Source organism: Epinephelus fuscoguttatus, linkage group LG8, assembly GCF_011397635.1.
Source record: "Epinephelus fuscoguttatus linkage group LG8, E.fuscoguttatus.final_Chr_v1".
NCBI lineage: Eukaryota > Metazoa > Chordata > Actinopteri > Perciformes > Serranidae > Epinephelus > Epinephelus fuscoguttatus.
The window spans coordinates 9630339-9646279 of record NC_064759.1 but is presented as its reverse complement, the minus strand read 5'-3'; the positions used below and the strand labels follow the sequence as shown (position 1 = coordinate 9646279).

The window sequence follows — 15941 nt, the reverse complement described above, 5'->3', positions numbered from 1 at the left end:
CTAAATATTCAGCCGTGACATTGAAAAGCTTTCAGATAACACTAAGCTATGCTTTCTGGACTCCGCTCTCCAACTCTCACTAAAGTTTCCACCATTGTTGTTCCCGCAACAATTCACCTCTTGCAAGATTTCGGAATGAGACTTCTGCTTGAGCGAGACTTGGTCACGCTAACAAACAGACCAGCCAACGATAAGAAAAAAGGTTTCTGTTCTCTGAGGGGTCCTTTCTGTACAAATGTCAGACAATAAAAACCTGAGCCTGTCAGCGGCAAAAACAAGCACTATGAATGGACATAAAATGATGGTGCACAATTGCCCATAGGGATTACATTTTGAGCCTGTGTTGCCTCTGTGGCTGCAGCGGTCTCTCACAAAACTGGACCAATTTCAAAGATTGTTGTCTCTATTAGTCACCTGTATGAAATCATGGGAAAATAGGGTGCTGGCTGAAAAATACCGAAACTGTCCTTTAAGACTTGGGGACCTTTTCTGTTGTGGTTAAAATAATAAACATGTGGTTAAAAACAACAAAACTAACAAAAACTAAATCCAGTTGCGTTCAATTCAATTGCCTTGAGACATGTGGTTAAAGTTACAGATGATTGTGGTCATGGTTATAAGAAACTAACGCTGACTGTTGGTGGGAAACAGGAAACTAAATCTGATGTTTTGTTGGCTCAGACTTTGTCGTTCTATAATAACGTCCTCCTTCGCTCACAACAGTCAGAACTTCTAAGGAAGCTGGAGAACTTGAGCATGTGTCATTTTGGGGCACTTGCTGAAAGGACCGATTCTGTCGTGTTCCCCGAGAGGCAAGTCTCAAAGACTCTTCCCTGACTGTCCACATCTAAGTCAGAGCACTTCCATAACCTAAAACTGTCACTCTGCCCTGGCTTGTTAATGTCATCCAAAAAAAAAAAAAAAAATCTTCAACAGGGTCGAACAACCTGGTTTCCACTTCTTTTGGGCGTCTCACTGACTGAGCTGTAAAAACACATTGTGTCTGACTTTCATGGCGAACACATCAAATTCTTCGAGATTCAATGACGTTCCACAAATTCCACGACCTGTTGGGACCCTGCTGCGTGTCATGTCTCTGAATTCACAGCTATTAATCTGCTCTCATATTGATTAGTGCTTAATCCTGCAGATGGTGGCGAATCTACTTGATCCACTTGACTTTTCAAAAGCCTCATTGTGGAGGTCACTCGTGGCTGAGAGGCAGAGCACTCGAGCACTTCTGACTGAGACACATAGCTCTCTGTTTTCGCTCGCCTACAGCTGGCTGGACGAGACTGAGGAGCAGAAAGAAAGGAAAGGGAGAGGGGGGGGGGGTGATTATGGAAAGGTCCGAAGGAATAGAGAGGAAGACGGAGACAGAGAGATGTAGTATCTTGACACAGAGAAGGGCAGCGAGAGAGCGGAGAGACAGAAATGACATTAGAGAGAAGCAGATGCCCGGGGATAAGACAAAAAGGAAAGCAGGGTTGGAGAGATGGAGGAACAAAGGAGGGGGATGGGAGTATAAAGTCAGATTTGGATGTCTGCCATAAACTGTTTCCTGATTTTTAATTGTTACACTGTGGCTTAGCTTAATGTAATTGACTGAGCTTGTCATGAGACGACAAAGAGGAGGGAAAACGTTCAAAATCCTAACGATATAAAGTCGTTCCTCTCTGGCGAACAAAATTTATTCAGATGCCAAATTCAGGGCGCTAAAAATAAGCACTAAAAAAGATCTACAAATCCCTAAAACCCAAAACAAAGCAGCATCCCGTGCACGTAGGTAGGGCATGAAATGAGGGCAGGAGAACGAGTGAGAGGAGGAAAGTGCACGCAAACAGAGGTACCATGGGACATTTCAGCTGCGACTTTCAAAATGCCACTTCAGCAAATGGCAGCTGGCAGAGTGCACAGTTCGCTGCCTGGCTGCCCTGGATTAGCCTCTGGGTCAGACTGTTAGTGGAATTACAGCAGCTAAATACAATTAAGGCCTATCAACATTTGGACTAAAAGGTCACAGTGCCGGGGCAACACAGACGCATTATAGATTTGGCTCAGTCTGACAGTTGCGTTTAATAAGTAGATTTTTCCATTTCTAAAGCTTCCATTGGCGAGCGAAAAATAAACACTTTACCCTGCGTGAACCTGCGCCTGTCTCTCCCTGTCACATCTCGCCACCGCTCAGCCGAGTGTGCATGTATGTGTGTGTGTGTGTGTGTGTGTGCAGAGAGGTTAACAACAGTAGAAAATCTTGCATTTAAATAAATATCAAAATGTGTGGTTGCAAAGCTTAAAAAAAATATCTGCTTATTTAAATTAAAATTTTATAAGCTTCGGTGTCTGTATGTGTCACTGTACATGTGTGCGATCCAGCCGAGAGGGCAGTGTGTGATGTGACACCAAGGTAATATCCCTGTGGCTCTCCCAGTTTTATTTTGGCTCTGATCTTTGACCTGCAGGTCAGTGCTCTGGAGGGCAATGCTCCAAACGAGAGGCAGATAGGAGGCAGAAAGGAGCTAATGTGTAAACCAGGAGAGAGTTAAAGAGATAAAAAGAGAAGGGATAAACAACATGATGTTACTGAGCAGAAAAAGTCAGTGTTTGAATACCTGGTCTCCACTCTGAGATCCTCACGTGTACTGTGTCTGTGATGCTCTTTTATTTTTGGTGCCATTGTGGTTGGCTAACACTCATTAACATACATTTCAAATATCTTTATATCATACCCAAATGTGTCTTAACTATTAAGTGTTTCTTAGTATTTATTTCTAGGTAAATGATATGAGGTGTACAGGGACTGTGGACTGTGGCTTGACACCGTCTGGCTGAGTCCATGGTTCACAGTATTTGTCCAGTTGTGCGCTGTTGTGCAAGACTGAGTTCTTCTTCTATTTATTCAACAGAAACATATTATACTGCCAAGAAAAATAAATTCTAACATTAAACGTCCACCAAACACTGTTTGTGTTCAGCATTTCCAACACATTTCAAAACGGTTCTCCGTAATTCAGTCCCTGCAGGATTTCAGAAGCTTTTTTTGGGCTTGTTGCGGCCTGAAATGCTGAATCCTGAATTATTATGAGCATTCAGTGTTTCCCACAGATTGAGAAACTATTTCTGATGGCAGGAGGGTGGAAGATCACCGCCGATCAGCTGTTGCTGCCGTTCAACACAATGCTGAAGGTGAGCCGTTCTCCCTCCGCCATCTCTGCCCAGTTAGCACGAGCTAACAAGTAGGCAGCAGCGACTAACATCCACACGAGCCATTAAACAGTCCCAACAATCTCACACTGACACCCAAATAGCTCGACTCTGTCATTAAACCCATTAATAACAGCTGGGTAAAGTTAGCTGTGTGATGCTAACAGTTAGCTGTGTCACTGTGTGTGTGTGTCTCTGTCCAGGGCACAGAGCTCACACCCACGCAGCTGTAGTGTCATGATATACAGAGAGAGAAAGAGGGCAGAGTAAGTCAATACAGTGCACGCAGCTCTACAATGAAGGAGATTTTACCTGTTTTAAATAAACAAATTTGCTGTTAATTTGATGTGATTTGACAAAAGTGCAAGGTCGCGCTGAATTCATGGGGATTGGCTGACTTAGCTTTAATTGTTGTGATTGCATCATTGGGAAGGGAGTGATTAAAGCTGCTATGATCAGTATTTTTACATAAACAATGCAACACATGACTACTCTACAGTTTTGTTTTTTTTCAAGCCAGTAAAGTTGAATGTTTCTCAGTGCTCTCAAAAAGCCCAAAAATGAGCCCGGTCTCACTCTTAAGTCATCAAATCCGGCGTTTGGGCACTGACTTGCAGTGTCAGAAACCAACAAAAAAGGCATTTTTTAATGTTGGCATGGTACGCGGCTGGTTGCTGTTACAGTTTAACGGTGCCTGGCGGCGTCAGGGGGAAACGCAGCGGTAGAAGGACGAAAATTAAGGCGGCAAAAATGCAAACACCAACTTTCACCTGAGAGAGCAGTGTTTGCATCCCGTAAGATTGTAAAGCCAAACCCTGTTCTTCTTTCCTAAACCCAACCATGTGTGTTTGTTGTTGAAGGTCAAAACGTCAATTTGCAGTGTCGTACCGACGGAGTGCATTTATTTTGATAGAGACTGTATGTAAACGTTAAATTTCCTGTGAAAACTGAAGTGTATTTTAAAAGAACACAATGCATGTAACAGGCAGAACTTGACACGGTGTCCAAGAAGGTCAACAACCAACGCACCCAGGGTACCTTGCACGTCGTATGTGGACGTGGAAACTCCATGACCAAACGTCAATATGTGATGAGGTCGGAGTGAGAATGTGTTGATAAAACTGACTGTACAAAACCTGCCCAGCACCTGACAGCAGACAGACGCAGTTTGCTAGCAGGTATATTAAACTTTATAAGGAGGTAATATGTCAGTGTTGTTAACAGCTTGTTTCTGCTGCCCCCAAGTGGTCAAAAAAATGTTGCAAAAACAGAATTTTTAAAGACGCTGTTGTAATGTGTCGATGTGTTGCTAATATAAAGCTAAGCTAATGCTGTGCTGTGTATCTTTAAGGAGAAAACACTGAAAGTGTTGCATTCATGCATGTTTACTGGTATAAAAGATGCTCCGTAGTGAAATAGGGACTGTTGAAAATTACTAACTGCTGCACCCCGCTGAAGGGAAACACACCATAAAAAAAGAAAAGAATCAGAGCATAGCAAAATGGATATTTGTCCATATACATTACGTTACTACTCACCTAACCCTACTAACAAGCCATCTGCACACTGAAAGAGGACCAACACTGTCCTCAGCTGTGTGTCGAACATGAAAGAGCAGAGGTACGCAACGAAACGTGAACGACACAACAGAATGAGAGTGCGGAAAAACCGGAGGCAGTGCAGGAACGAGAGGGAAAACAGTGACACAGACGTAAAGAGACAGAGACATGGAGGGCAGAGGAGGGATGCGTGAGAAAGTTTGGTAGCTTTTACTGTGTGTGGATGCGGTCGCCTCAGTCTGTCTCTCTCTCTCTCTCAGACTTTGATGAGGCAGTTCCTGAATTAATTAGTAAACCAAATTCACCCCGAACTCAGTGACTCTGATTCACCCTATCCTTATTTACACTTACACACACCAGCCCTCCCCTCTCGTCTCTCCTTAACACACAGTGGGACACAGCAGGGACACATTCATGTCTTTACTCTGAGTTTAACCTTTGGAGGAGACATCTGTGCATACATGTGTCCTCAGCTGCCTGGCTTTATCTGAAATGTTTTCATGTCTGCCTGTTTTAATCAGTGACATGTGAAACGCTTTGTAACTCTGTTTTGAAAATCACACTGACTGTGACTTGAATTGTATAGGTTTTTGGAACTTTACCAAATATTTTTACCATAAGATAAGCAACACATTTATTTAAAGGGCCAGTTCACCCAAAACACACATACCAAGTTTTATGTTGTAACAGATATATTGTACATTTTTATAAATTATTTTTGTTGTCCATTTTATCAATTTTATTTATGTTTCTTGATTGTTGCAATATTTGCTTTTATTTTATTTCATATTTTTATTTCTCTCTTATTGTTAATCACCAAAACATGCAGGCGAATTAATTGTTTGGCAATAAAAACTGTATTAAAAAATTATATTTGCTGCTGAGACTTCTGCTGCCAGGCCAGTAAAGTGGAAGTGAACTATTTTAATTTCTGGTGCTCAAATCCAAAACCATCCACACTCAAAGAGAGCTGCAAACCAACCTACATGACAGTCACATTTTAGCTTCACATCATGCTATTATTTTCCATTTAAGGATGAAGGAATTAATTATTTTATTCTATTTATATATTTTATTTCTTTTATAATTTCAGTTTCGGCAGCAAAAAGTCCACACAAAAAAACAACGCATTTTCACTTTTAGTATTATGCAAAAATACTTTCTCTTGTATTTAGGGTGGCGGCACAAGTCTTAATGGCAGATCTCAAAACCTGAGCAAACGAAACCGAAACGACTATCTGCATGAATGGAAACAACCCAAATGCCAGAAAAATGTTGGCATTGAACGTTTCTGCAAACCACCATATGTTACATTTGTACATTACTATGAATCGGGTATGTTGAATCTTTACATTTCAACAGCACTGTGCAGGTTTAGGCACAAAACACTTCATCATGGTTAGAAAAAAATTCTGATACGGTGTAAAATACAAGTTTTTGTTGCACAATCTTGGCAAAAAATGCAGCTCTGTCTTGGTAAAAAAAAAAAAAAAAAAGCTTCTCGTGGCACTATCCCCGGTGGAAAAATAGCAACAAATCACTAAAAAACACTCAAGTTTGGTGCCTGAAAAGCCGCCAGAAACAGCAAAGTTTTGTTGTTTTTTGGTCTTGAACAGCGGTCTGCAGCTTGGCAGGCGTCTCGCCAGGGTGACACCATCCACTATCCCCTCCACCGCCCGATGACAAAGTCAGCTCACATACTGTGTCACTTTATACACACTGATATGAAACATATGAAACGTACAAATGTAAAAAAAAAAAAAAAAAGTATTTGTAATTTGCAGAAATGTACAATGGCACAGTTTTCTTCTGGTGACAGGGCTGATGGAAACTATAAGAGGCTAACTAAAGTTTTTCTGGGTGTAAAATGACTATTTGCTGATAAAGCGGAGGTCATGAGGTCAGAGAGGAACTCTAACTATCACACAGTCATTTAAATACCAGTACAAAACTGTTGTTTCTAAATGGGAATAGTTTGTTGCAGCTGTTACTGCTGCACTGTGGCTTCTTCTTCATGAGTACTTCTGTTGCACTCCCACTCAGTGAGCATGTATAAGATCATCAACTAAATGCCTAAATTATAAATGCACCCAGATTCCCCCACAGGGGCTATATTAGAGAACGGATGTGCGGCAGACTGAAGGAGAAGCCTCGTCGAAGGGGGGGGGGGTTGAATGTTTCTGACGAATTCTGTGCCTCTTTCTCGAGCGCGTGTCATTACACGTGACCCGAGTGACACACAAAAACAGGTTGAGCTACTTAAGTCACAAGCAAAACAGTCCAGTCAGTAGAGTGATTGACTGACTGCACCTGAGAGGGGTCACGTTACCTTGGTCGCATTAGCGATACAGTGGGATGTGCAGAAAGAGGCACAACCTTTAAAGGGAAGAGGTCATTAAGCTGTGGCGTGAAGCCTCTTCACCTTGATGTGTCCAAAAGCATTAAAAAAGCAGCATCATTTATCTGTTCTGTAATATTAAAGTCAGCCTTGGAGGTAACGTCACAGGCTCCAGTGTGTCACTTTAATGGAGGCTGAGCGTTATGTGAATGGGAGCTATTTTCCTTTGAGAGGCCTCTGCGAGTGCGCTGACAGGGGTTAAGCATTTGAATTTGTCAATAGCTAAATTACTGGGATAAGTAAAGGTTTTCGGAGCCAAAAGGAGGCCACACACTGCAGTGTTTTGGTGTTAAATTGCCCACAGTGGAGTATGGATTAGTCCATACACGCTGCCTGTTAGACTTTAGCGCTCCAGTGGGGTATTTATTCGCTGGAGAGGCCCCTGGTCGGTTCACACATTTGGACTTTGACTTGAGCCTGTCTGTTATTAATGTTTTAGTTTTGGTTGACCTATATTTTCCGCTGCTGTTGGTATTTTGTCAGAGTGCAATATGGGTCAGAGGAGGCAGCAGATGTCCCACTGCGCACATTCAATGTGGGTATCACAGATTCCTGTCACACAAATGGATGTTGAGACTATTTACTATTTATTAGGGCCGTATATTGGCAAGAATCTGGTGATGCGTATCACGATACAGAGGTTACGATTCAATATATAGTGATATATTGTGATACTGTAAGGAAGGTAATACATTGTGGCTTTTAAAAGAAAATTTTAGGAAATATTTTATGGTATAAAAACCACCACCAGATGAATAAAATCTGAATTAAAAACATTTCGTTTCTTCGTGCATTTGTCTTTGTATTTATCACAGTAATATCTGACATCACAGCACCACTTTTTATGCACTTTTGAGCATTTGCATATATAAGAAAAAAACAAAAAATAAAAGGATTCAAATTAAGAAAATAGAAAATTATAAATAGTGTAACCACTGTATTAAAAATAATTAAAAATCTGAAAAATTGATAGTGTTTTTGATAATAACATCGCGATACTCGAGCATAATCGATATTTTCACACCCATATTTACATCACTACACCACTGATGAAAGAAGTATTAAAATCCTTTACTTATGTAAATACCACACTGTGATAATACTCAACTACAAGTAAAAGTCCTGCATTCAGAAACCTTTTTTAACTCAAAGTATGTATCAGTGAAATGCACTTAGAGTATAGAGTGCAGTAAAATGCTTCCAGTCAATATTTTACATTTACATGCTGATGTTTTTGGATGAATATTCCTGCTACATGAATGTGTATGTTGCATTTTCCTGCTGTAGATGTTTAAGGTTGTGCTCATTGTAACTCCTTTATATACAGTTGGGTAGTTTAATCTACAGCGATGCTTCATATTCTATAAGATCATCATATGTTTGCAGCGTGGCTGTCCTGTGAGGACCACGAATCAGAAAAACAGCCTGTTTTCAGCTTTGTGACGACACATTTTCCAGCTGATACAGGAGGGTTTTTAAAGAGTTTATTCAGCCTAAGAAGACGGAGAATTTTCTCAGCACACAAAGGAACCTTTAGTTTATCAAAAAATGTCAAACTCAAAAATGCAGAATTGAAGATACATGTTTTTACTGGACAGGAAGTGTGTGAAAAATTCAACCTAATCACCAGAAAAATGTTGGCATTGAATGTTTCTGCAAACCACAGATATGTTACATGTGGACATTGTTATGTAGCTGAAATGTTGAAACTTTGTGGCTCAGATTAGGCACAAAAACCACCTAGTTATGATGAGAAAAAGATCATGTTTTTGCTTTTAATACCTCGTTTGGGGGGCACAATCCTGGCTGGACAAACACTGACAATGCACAACCATTTCTGGTCCTATATAGCCACTGGAAAAACAGCAGGTTGCTACAAAACACCCACGTTTAGTGCCTAAAAAGCAGCTGGAAACAGCACTGACTCGCTAAGTCACGACCATTTTGTTGTCAATTGGTCTCGAACTGTTGTCTGCAGTGGCCTACAGCTTGGCTGGCGTCTCGCTCATATGCAACGTCACTTTAGAAAGGTTGATATGATACGTCTGAAACGTACAAATTCTACTAGACTAGGCTGGAAAAAATGTCATCTTAAAAGTAACTTAAGCTGTTGGATAAATGTAGTGGAGTACAAGTATAACGTTGCATACAATGGAAATACTCAAGTGAAGTACAAATACCTCAAATTTGTAGTTACGTACTTGAGTAAATGTGTTTTGTTACATTCCACTGCTGCACTACACTCTACTGTGAGTGTCTGCATGTATTTGGCGTGCTCACAGCTGCCCAGGTCTACGATTCAAGACAGACACACACACACACACATAACAACATGACATTATCACTGTGTACGCATGCATTAATCAGAGCAGTAAACTACCACACGTGTCTTTCTGTCCTCAGTGAAGTCAGTAGCTCGTCCTTGTGGGCTGCTTCAAAATTAAAACATTCACTCCAGTTCAAAGGAACTGTCAGCCTGATTCTCTCTGCCTCTCCGCTTCCTATTCAACCCAGAAACTGCGCTGACAGAGAAACAAGAGGAGGTTCTGTGTAGCTGCGTGGTGACACAATGCTGCCAAGGTTTTTGGTTTTTTTTCCGAGGGTTTGATTCCCACTGAGGGCAGCACAGAAATGTTTGCTGCCATGGTGCTGAAAGGTGCTCCGGATAAAAGTCTCCAAACAAATGATATTATGTTCTACACAGCAGTCTGCAGAAAGAGGTCAAACGTTCCCCGTTGGGAACAAAAAAAAAAAAAAAAAAGAAGCAGCACTCACTTGAAAGCAAAGAAGTTCTAAATCTGACGCAGGTCCACTCATGAAAGTTTTAACGTGTCTTCTCAGGAAGCGAAATATGAATTCAGTCTAAACAGAAGGGTCATGCAGCAGTGTCAGGGATATCAAACACTGATGTCATTTTAAAAAAAAGTGATGTCAGCTTTCTCGTGCTTGTTTTCTATGTGAGGAAATGGTGCAGAAACATCACTTTTACAATGCCTAATTTGTGAATAAAATCAGTCAACATATACAAATTATTACGTACATTACGATCTATATGCTGAGAGTAAAAAGGTTTTTAAATGATTAATAGCATGCCAAACTTACTGAGCTCCACACCTTTGATATTCTGCTTTATTTTAACATCTTAATCTCTGAAAACAGAAACATCAAATGCATGTTTCACCTGGGTCATATCTGAGAATAAACACTGCATCCGTCCCCTTGACAACCTTATGTGAACCTACTGAATAATGCAGATGGAACATAACTTATGTATGACCTCTGGGAGGATGACAACAGTGTCTGTGTGTTTTAACCGTCCTGAACTTTTCAGTTGACAGCCTCAATTTTTGGATTCTGGGATGCAGCAGTGTTTAATTTACTGTAGATGTCACAACAACATAATGATGCGTAGATTTAGTTTCACAGATACTCAAATATGTCTAATATCTGTCTCATAAAACAGATGGGCGTCATGATTAAACAACTGAAGACAACTGGACATCTGTGATTGACACAAGTGAAGTGAAAATGCCTGTTATTTGTAATCAATCACGATCACTACTTTTCTCGGCCTCTCATAAAACACCAGATGAGTATTTGTGACCATTTTTTTAATTCTCTCCTTTTCCAAATTGCACATGTCCGAACAAAAAGTTGCCCTAAGTAGACAAATGAATGCTGATAAACAGAAGTCGGCCGACAAAGAGGATTTAAGGACACAGTTTAATCCTGCTGACCTCAAATGCACCAACAGATGAGCTCAGCCAATGTAAGTTGACCTGCTCCACATTTAAGCCTTTCGCGCACAACTATAAGCCAGCACTGCAAAAAAAAGGAAAAGATAATGAGCAGATAATGAGTTTTAAAACCTCACTATTTCTACAAATTTTCAATTGAAGAATCCCCTGCAGTCACGTGACGTCACCAGGCCTCATCTCAACACAGTGTTTTCTCATTTTTGGAGTGAAACTGAACTAAAATTAATAATTTGTGACATCTGGAAACATTTTTCACTTATTTTCAGTCACTCTGATTTGTTAAGGTGAATACTTTTTGCAGTGCGGGCTGGTCTGCAGCCTGTGAGCACAGCATCATGTTCTCTCATATAAACAGAGAGACGAGTTTCTTTGCATGCGATTTTTAAGGCGCACGAGAGATCTCATGAACATCAGGCTGCCCTCAGGGCTGTTAGACTGTAAAAATGTCATGTTTAACAAAACATTAACTAACTGCTGGGCAGTTTTCCCTAAAGATAGTCAAAGAATTTGCCAAAGGGAGGTGAAATAATCATTTTACTTTGCGCGCAAAATCATATTAAATGTTAAATTATCCACAAGATAATTAAATAAATTGTTTAGCACAGAAAGTACAAAAACAACCCAATGATTATCTTGTGATACTTCCGGGCTGTTTGAATGGTTTAACTGATATTTAAAGTCTGATTAGGCTGAATCATCAGGCGCATCAGGCGATCTGCTCGGGTTCATTCAGTCGGGATCGAACCAGTGTGGCTTGCAAGTATTTTACATGAGGTAAGACTATGTGTGCAGTGCATACACACACAGTCAGAGAGAGAGAGTCAGTGCACTTGCGGGAACCCTTGAGGGATCATCTCATCTGAGGCTCTGAGGAGGACGGGTATTTCCACCGTCGGTGTATTTACATTTAGGCTCAGGCTGAGAACAAAGGGCGGCGGTGTCGTTGTGGAAAGACTATCTGTCCTTAGACGTCCCCTGCCGTAGAGTCCTTGAGCAAGATGGCTCACTGGGATGCAGCTGCTGACCCTATTCTGTCCTGTGAGAGGGAGAATAGCCGGGGCCAAGTGACATCCTCATCTGAGACTCAAGACTTTTGAGGATAAGCGGGTGAAACGCACTTTTTGCGCCTACAGGACAGTTACAGCCTTGTTTCATGGCTCACCTGTGTTCAGGTGATGAGCACCTTCATTCACTCCCCAGAGACATTACACAGCAAAGCTAACATTTCTACAGGCTTTCAATGCCGCCTCTAAATCGGCACTTCAGTCATCCAACGCGCGTAAACAAACCCCAAAAAACACAGACGTTCAGAGACAGAAATTTAAGGCCCAAAAATATGCACCAGCCCATCTCCTGTGAATGGGATGCTGAATGATAATTAATAAGGGGAGCGCTGCTCCGCACCAACACGTCTCCGCTGCTCCTCTTTGGCACCAACTGACCCGTTGTTAATCCAACACAATACAACAAATGTAGCGGCATCCTCTTATAGCGGCTCCGGGTGTCGGTGAGCAAACAGCATAATTAAAACAGAGGGACAAAGGAGGGATTTCACACAGAGCGGAGCGTCTCAGAGCGCACCAGGGTGGATGGGTTAGATTTGGTGAATGAATGTGAAATAAGCAGGTGGTGGCTGATTATTTACCCACAGCAAGTGTAGCGCGATCAACAGGCATCACGAAACATGACGCGTAATTTACGCACTAAATCTCTCACTGGTACTTTTTAGTTTGACATGTGAGGACAAATTAGAGTGTGGTGTTAAATAAATTTCTCACAGCAACAGAAACGTGGTGAAATGACTGTCACTAATCTGAAAGTTAGTGAGGTTTTAAAAATGTTTTCTTGCAACGAATAAGATAATGCGCGCCTTTATGCTTTGTGCCAAAGATAATTTGGTGAAACCGCACCGGAAACACGAGCTCCAGACGGTGTTTGGAGTCACACACTTGTTTTTAAAAACAGTAAAATCTTTTACGGCTGAGCTCAACACTTAACGGTCTATTGGGACTGATATTTCACAACATTACGCACAACTTTACACACAGAATTGGTAAATAAATTCCACAACCATCACACACCTATCCCCTTACCCTCTCTCCTCATGCCGACTTTGAGGCACTTCTTCAGCCGGCAGTACTGACACTGGTTCCGGTGGTGCTGGTCGATGGGGCAGTCTCGGTTCCCCCGGCAGGTGTAGGACAGGTTCCGCCTCACCGAGCGCTTGAAGAAGCTTTTGCATCCCTCGCAGGTGAACTGACCGTAATGCTTCCCACTGGACTTGTCCCCGCACACCATGCAGTCCACGTTGGGGATCTTGTCCCCGGAAAGTGCGTCGTTTCCCGGGGTGGAACCGTTGGGGGTTCCCGGTGCCCCGCCGGGCTCCTGGCCGCATATCTGGAGCTGCGACCCGGGATCTGCAGAAATGCTCTCTGGCCACTGGTTTACTACCATTGCCATGCTATCCCCAAACACTTTGGTCTTTGTTTAAATCACAGAAGGAGAGTGATAGAGATCCGTCCTGACGTCTTGGAAGAAAAAACACACACGAGGGAGGGCGTAAAGGCGCTTCCCACTTCCTCCAGAGGTCAGTCAGAGTTTATCTGAGCGTATTTATTGAAATGAAATATATACTGAGTCCTCTGTAAACATCTATCAAAGTTCACAGCAACAGCGAGGTATCAACATGATCGATGCACCAGAGCGCAGCCTACAACTCCCGGTGTTCCTCGCTGCGCAGCAATCCATAAACACGTTGTTCCTCACAGTGAAGCCTTTTGGAAAAGTCAGTCCGATAAGTCAGCGTGTGTCGGCCGTCACAGTCAAAGGTTGCCTGACTTCGTCTTCGCTTCTGGAATTTGAAAAACGGCGGAGTGTGAAGAGACAACAATGTTTGGCGTCTCAGCCGGTCGCGCCAGTTTATCCACAGCACCAACGCTGCTGTTTGGCTTCACGCAAGATCAATTCTGCCTCCTGAAAGACACGCTGGAGTCAACACTGACCGCATTTCACGCCGTCCAGTGTCAGTGACGCGTTTATTTAGTCCCCGCGAGCTCGCCGTGGAAACCTAACAAGCGCAGTCCCGACACGAGCCGTGTTCCTCTTGTTGTTGCGCGCCGCAGAGAGGCTTTTGGAGCGCGACGTCTGATCTGTATTTACCCCAAAAACACACGCACACACAGCCGCAGTATCCTCCGCGTGACCGTCCAGCTTCAGCAGAGACACTTCACGCGCACAACAGTCTTTGCCGCTCGAGCGTGTCGACTGTCTGTCCTGTCTCCGAGAGTCAAAGCTACAATTTGGGGGAAAGTGTCACCAGCAGGCTGCCCCCCCCCGGCGGCGCTCCATATAAGGTCATAACTGCCAAATAAGGTCATGTCCCCTCCCCTCAGCGGGAGAGGTGAGACATAAAGGACCGATTGTGATTGGTCGGGAAAGTCTGTTAAAAAAGTAAGGAGCGCTCTGATTGGACGGCAGCCGATTAGGCTGGGTTTGACTGACAGGAGCGGTTGTTGTGCTACAAGTACTTTAAAGTGGACGAAGGCAGGGTCCCATTCAGAATAACGTGCATCCTGTGCGCCAAGAATATAACAAACCTGCTGTATTTTATTAAAAATATATTATTTAAAAAATTAAATAAGCTCCAGAAACCAGTACAGCTACATCTATATTCTGTTTTTATATTTTAAATTAACTTTACATTATTTAAAGTATAATAGATCTTTATGATGAGGAGGGAGAGGATTTAAAGTTCCCCATCACACTCAAAATATGTTTTGCTTGTTATTTAATTTGGATGCTTGACCTTCACTCTGCTGAATGAGAAAGGCTTAAAAGGTTGGGGGGAGTTTTCTGTTCTCACCTTTTTTTTAAAAAAAAAAAATCACTTTAACATGTAAAACTGTGCAGGATTTCAGCTTGGAGGCTAAGTTTGGTGGAAACCAGCGCACATAAAGTTGAAATGATCATGAGGATTCACAGCTTTTCAATGAAGTGACATTGACAATGAAGGGTTGACATATTTTTAAAAGTATTTCATGAGGTAATTAAACTTTTTTTGTGGGAAAAGTTATAAATAATTAGTCAAAGCAGATTCATTTAATTTGCGATGTTTTAAAACATGTCTTAAAGAAATGTTTCTAGGCTGATTTGATAAAAAATAAATGTTTTTTCTGAAAATATAATGTCATGTTGTTTATTGTTTTGCCCTCTGATCAGCAACTCAAGGTCACAGTTTACCAAGCATTTTATTTACCGTGCAGTGCCGCCTGCTCATCAATCTTGGGTCAGCTGTCCAGTACATGTAATCCCACTCATGTTTTCTAACTGGTTGGATGAAGTAAGGTAATGTGGGGCAAATAAGGTTTTACATCTTCATCTGCCAGTCACCAAACATGTCACTGCAAATGTCCTTTACATGAAACAATAATTTTGACTGGTCTGAGATAGCAGGACACAACATGACTCCTCAGGTCATCTGGGGTGATTTACTCAGCGTTCCCATGATCAAAACCATCAAGGTGAAGCAGCTTTTAGTTCCTGCTGCTCCCTGAATACCTGCAGTCTGCTTAAACTGTTTGGTTATTTAAAATCAGGGCTTAAAACATAATCGTTCACTTAAGTTTTCCAATAACTTTTCTTTAATCTACAGCTATTTATTTGCTGCTTTTGCCTGTTAAATTGTATTTTAATGTTTTTTCCCTTCAGTTTTTTTGTCTTCAAATTATCTATTCATTGTCTCTTGAATGCAATTTTAATATATTTTTTCAATGTATTATATTTAATATTTTTCTAAGCCCCTGTAAAGCACTTTGAATTGTAACTGAATGGTGCTCTGTAAATACGCCTGTCTTGCAATACACGCAATGTGATTTTATCTTTTTGGTAATAAGAATACTGCAGCTGAAATAACACGGGTATAATGTAAAATATGATTGTAGGATGTTGCATTTTCAATAAATCTTTGGCTTATAATCAAAATATTTTCACAATAGACTGTGCTTTTTATGGGAAAAGGGTTTT

General features: G+C 41.6%; 1 protein-coding gene across 2 annotated transcripts in view; it reads right to left on the bottom strand.

Annotated features, from left to right (window-relative positions):
* The window catches only part of nr2f5 (nuclear receptor subfamily 2, group F, member 5), a 29550-nt gene extending 15353 nt beyond the window's left edge, over positions 1-14197 (bottom strand). The window contains exon 1 of one of the 2 annotated variants that reach the window (XM_049582931.1): positions 13001-14197. In XM_049582931.1, coding sequence (XP_049438888.1) covers positions 13001-13379 — 379 coding nt within the window. In that variant the 5' untranslated portion in view covers positions 13380-14197. The remainder of the gene's footprint in view (positions 1-13000) is intronic. The other variant, XM_049582932.1, reaches the window with a different exon arrangement.
* Between the last annotated feature and the right edge of the window lie 1744 nt (positions 14198-15941).